Source organism: Penaeus monodon, chromosome 3 (assembly GCF_015228065.2).
Source record: "Penaeus monodon isolate SGIC_2016 chromosome 3, NSTDA_Pmon_1, whole genome shotgun sequence".
NCBI lineage: Eukaryota > Metazoa > Arthropoda > Malacostraca > Decapoda > Penaeidae > Penaeus > Penaeus monodon.
The window spans coordinates 50,562,921-50,567,920 of NC_051388.1; the positions used below are offsets into that span (position 1 = coordinate 50,562,921).

The window sequence follows — 5,000 nt, forward strand, 5'->3', positions numbered from 1 at the left end:
AATATTCCTTGACATTCTACATTAGGGGTATTTGTAAGCAATGCAGCGTTGTCTGCTGGGCCCACCACAAAAAAAAATCATTATCGCGCTTCAGGCCGTTCCGTTGAAACTGTGCGCAAAGTAACGCAGGGCTGACTTATCAGCATGGTGCAGTTACATAAAACTGTTTACAGTGCAATATTTAGTGTATTAAGAACAACACTGCAGCACACCGTTAATTACGGTAATAGGCACATTTTTGACGAGAAACGTAAGCAAGCTATGGTTTGTTTCGTCTTGCCGTTTTCGTCAAAAACGGTCCCAATCCACGTAAAGAAATTACTGCAATGCGTGAGGGCTGGATCCCGCTCGTAGTGGGTGACAGAAGTAATCTCGGCTGAAAACGGACTGGGCGCTCTTGGTAATTAGTGAATTTAGGTAATATTTCTTCACCTTGTTTTTATATTAACTGACGAAGAGATAGGAAACATAGTATGGTGCCCTGTCAGATTCTGACATGGCTGTCACAGCATGATACTTAATTGTACTTTTTCATGTGATGATCTTAGAGTGAGTACGTGGTAGGGTCCCCAGTTTCTTCCCACGGAGAGTGCCGGTGTTACCTTTTAAGTAATCATTCTCTCTATTTACCCGGGCTTGGGACCAGCAATCGAGGTGAAGAGTCTTGCTCAAGGGAACAACGCGCCGGCTGGTGACTCGAATCCTCGAACTCAGACTGCCGTCGTGACATTCTTGAGTCCGATGCTGTAACCACTCGGGGACCGCGGCCTCATAGGAAACACTTTTTTTTTATCACGAACATACTATGTAGCATAAAAGATTATGAATAACTAGATTAAAAAATCGCCCACCCATTTTAGGGCAGCAGTTTTAAATTATTGTTATCAAGAGCAAAGATCTGTCTTTCAAACTACGAGTTTAGAATGAATATAAAGGCAAATAAAAAAGTTCTTCGAATATCCCCAAGATGGCCATAATACAATTCTAAGTAGCTAGTATTCATCTTTTGGAGAATAATGAAGCTATTAATATACTCCAATTCATGCCTCTGGTCGGCACAGATATCAACAGTTTGGTAATTTACATAATTATCTCTTGGCAACAAAATAATTTAATGGGGGATATTTATCGAAATCACGCATATCTATCGGCCATGCTGGCGGTTTCTTTATCAATGTGGCTTATTAATAATTAATAATGAGCTTGGAAGCTTCCTCGGTTTGAAAATGCTTGCTATGGTTCCGAAACCAGACCAAGATATCTGACGTAGAGATTTCGTCAAGAACTGGAACGAACATGGTCTCAAGATTTTTTTTTTATGAAATCTCGAAATAACCTGCCGCCAAATATGTGCCTTATGTTGTACTATCATCTTGAGTCTAGTGAAATACGAAATATATACGACTCCTCTTCATGTGATTAGATAATTGCTAAAGAAGTAACCAATACATACAGTCGTTAGGTAAATCTCTGAAGGTAACAAATTGACATCCGTAACAAAATAACAACATAATATGGTCAGGGAATTTTCACGTCAAAACATTATTCCTTCAAAACTTGTTAGGCTAACTCTCACTATACTGTCATATCACATCACGTCACGTCACGTCAAACCTTTTAAGTAAACAAATGGCCATATTCACACTACACCGTTATGTAACTTTATGTCACGTCACGTTCCTTCAGCATACAGCCAGTTTTGATGTAATTCCTTCCCGAAAAGTAGTGTTCTTGGCAAGATATGTCGATCTCTTCTTTAGCAAATGGTTAAATTTAAATCTTGACACTCGAAACAGTTGAACAAATGTAAAAAAAAAAAGTATTCAACTTCAACTTTTATTTTTGAATTGACGTATTCCTCTAGCAGCAGCCCAATTCTCTTCATCAACCCAAGCGTATGGAGCGCCAGGATTGCTTGAAGGATGAATTCGAGCTGGGCAAAGCTGGTCGCGGAACGCTGACGTGACCTGACGTGATGAATGGTGTGAATACACAGCGTGGTTGACAGGACGGAGACGAAATGTGAACGGTAAAGTAATCAGCTCTACATCAGCCGTTTCTCTCTTGCATTTGGTCCACTAGCGAACGTTAAATCTTCCACGCAAGCCCACAGTCTTTGACACAAATTTTTCCTTTGGCAAGATTGCCGTTGCTCTTGATCACCGCGTCTAGTCCCGATGTTACCTTTCCTAAACAGGCACAGGCCAAGGTTGCCCCTGGCCTGGCCTCCATCACGACACACACTTTTCCCGATAAGGACACCACGTCTCCTGGAAGAACAGATAAAACCGTTGAATACTGTAAGACTGGGATGCATTATATTAGCATATACTAGCGCCCTGTAGTGATCCGGATTATATATATATATATATATATATATATATATATATATATATATATATATATATATATATATATATATATATATTATACATAATTATAGCTACTGTCTCAAATAGTGAATGCTGCTGCTGCTGATAATAATAATAAAAGACCGCGACAAAGGGGTAGCAAAACACTGGAGGCCTGACTACAATTACGCGAAGCGAAGGTGAATACTTTTGCTTTCTAAGGGTAGAAAACGGCCCTCATCCAACTGACTCTACCATAGCCCTTCACGGGGAATGGGGAATTGGGCCAGGTATTGCATAGCAAATGGCATGCAGGATGCCTACTGTCCTGCCTCTTAAACTTGTTTTAAAAAATAAGGAAAGTGAGCAACGGTGGTGAGCCTGAGGGACCGAGTTCTGATCAGACTTCCCTATCACTTAGCATATTGCAATTGCCAAGGCGGTCACAGACGATAGTCTCCTATCCCTACAACATGGAACAGGCACATCCTGAATGTGACCACTTGGCATTTATCACGGTGGTGACTACTCATGAGCTATGCCGGAAGGTACATGACACAGAGTGTGGCCTCTCACTCAAGCAAGGCATCACTCAGACTAACGAGGTAAAAGGGAGTGGCCAACTATGAGTCCCTGGACCCCAATGCTAAGACAACCAGAAAAAGAAATTGATGGAAGGCATCGTTCAGGTACAAATGCTCCACAAACTTATGAGACAGAAGGAAGTCTAGCTCCTTGTGGAGAAACTATGTACAGATGAAGCTCCTCCTCACTGCCTGTAGGAAGAACAGAGGCGCTGGTCCCATATGCAAGTGGATGTAGGGGGAACATGCTCGTAAAGGAACACTAGGCCACAGGATGAGGTGGTAGGATAGCCAGTTCCTTTCAACCCCATCTTTGACACCAGCATAGCCATTCTCATAACTGAGTCGACTAAAAGAGACGACCGGACATGAACCCAGAACCTTGTAATTGCAAAGTCAGCTCTCTACCACTGAGCTATGTTACCTCATACATTTCACATGCCTTGCATGATTACAGTGAATAAAACGAAGCATATTGGATGGGGTGTAGTGGGTTACCATATAGATCTGGGAAAGCTGTGGAGTGGGAACTAGCTGAGGAACAGTAAGGTTCAAGATGATGGTAAGGACCCCAAAGAAGACCCCAAGGCACGATCTAAATTCACCACAGATATAAAGGAAGCTTCAATACCAGAGGAGAGTATGCTGCAGACGCCCAAAAGAGCTCCAGATGCAGATGCATCTAACTGTGAGACTGCACAAAATGTGTCGTCCACCCAAGCTGGCCCTGCACGATATGCCAGTTCTAACAGTCGTTGCCACATTTGTTGAAGACCTGCACCATGGCAAGCCAGGCACTACAGTTGCTGCAGGATGACAATTCAGAGACCTGGTTTGGTACACAGCGCATGGGAAAGGCAGTGTTCATGGTGTGGCGATGCCATGAAGATCATAAAGAGAATGCAGGCACTGCATAGAATTTATAGATCAGTTTATATCACAATGATTAATATTATATTCCTTACTAACCAAGAAGAAAAACTCTTGATTATTCCTCATATTATAACAACTGGAAGTGGCAGAAAACGAGGAGCTATATGTCCCTCTGTGGGTGACAGAGGGACATATATGCCCTACCAAAATAAAATGACAAGGCTGGAGAGCAGGCTTCCAGATGACCTCTAGGAAAACTCATGGAAATAAACATAGCACTGGGCTTAGGCTTAAGTGGAGCCCAGAGGCAGGCATGTGCCTAAGTCTTAGCTTTATGAAAATTGCAAGGCGAGTTATGACAGCCGGCAATTCATTAAAGACCCAGAGGCTATGAAAGGGCTGCCATACTGATTGGCAACCTTGCTTCCAAGTGACGGCATAATCTCAATATCACGTTATCATTATTTTCTACCTCTAATGGGAGGAATGTAATAGATACATAGAATAACTAATGTAAATGACTTAAACATATGGATAGGGTGATATTTCTTGGAATATAGATACAAAAGGAAATAATAAGAAAATACAAGTGGTGTCTAACCTTTCTGCAGCTGCTTCGGTGCTGCTCCCTCCTCTTTATCCACCTCGATTCCATTCAGGGCTGCCAGCACAACAACGACTAGGTTGCTGTCCTCACGCTGGGAAAAGAGGGCTCTGGCTTACATACATGTCTAGAACTTTTAAGTGTGTGTGTGTTTAGAGTTGGAGAAGATATATAAATAAAGCCTCTTTTGTACCATCCTGAAACCCCTAAAACTTTGATACATTCTTTCAAGTTGTATCACAGTCACTAGAAAAACACGGCATCATCAAAGTTTGTGTCTTGAAAAAAGGAGTTTTTTCACATAAAAACTCAATAGAAAACCATTAAAGTGCTCAATATGTTGGTCATTTTTAATTACGACCAAAAAACTGTAGAAGCTTCAAATAAGATGGAAAAAAGTACTTGACTATTCTGCAGCTTATAGTGTTTAGACACACCACTGTTCGCTTCGCAAGGCTGTGGAAAGTTTAAATCTATTTCCCAGATTCAATCAATTATTTTTTTTACATACATTATTCATTATATAATATGGGAGTTGCATAATGTTTTGCATCTTATCGTATCCACCATGAGTGAGTTCCTTTTCCA

The 5,000-nt window shown here is 41.3% G+C and overlaps 2 protein-coding genes across 2 annotated transcripts in view; one reads left to right on the forward strand and one right to left on the reverse strand.

The window, feature by feature from the left end:
* LOC119596568 (probable peptidyl-tRNA hydrolase 2) overlaps positions 1-5,000 on the forward strand; it is a 58,225-nt gene that overhangs the window by 4,993 nt on the left and 48,232 nt on the right.
* LOC119596560 overlaps positions 1-5,000 on the reverse strand; it is a gene marked incomplete at its 5' end in the record, with an annotated part of 10,988 nt that overhangs the window by 1,077 nt on the left and 4,911 nt on the right. Inside the window, 2 exon segments of the mRNA XM_037945863.1 lie at positions 1-2,270; positions 4,410-4,506. The exon segment at positions 1-2,270 is cut by the window's left edge and continues 1,077 nt beyond it. Of these exon segments, the coding sequence (XP_037801791.1) occupies positions 2,089-2,270; positions 4,410-4,506 (279 nt within the window).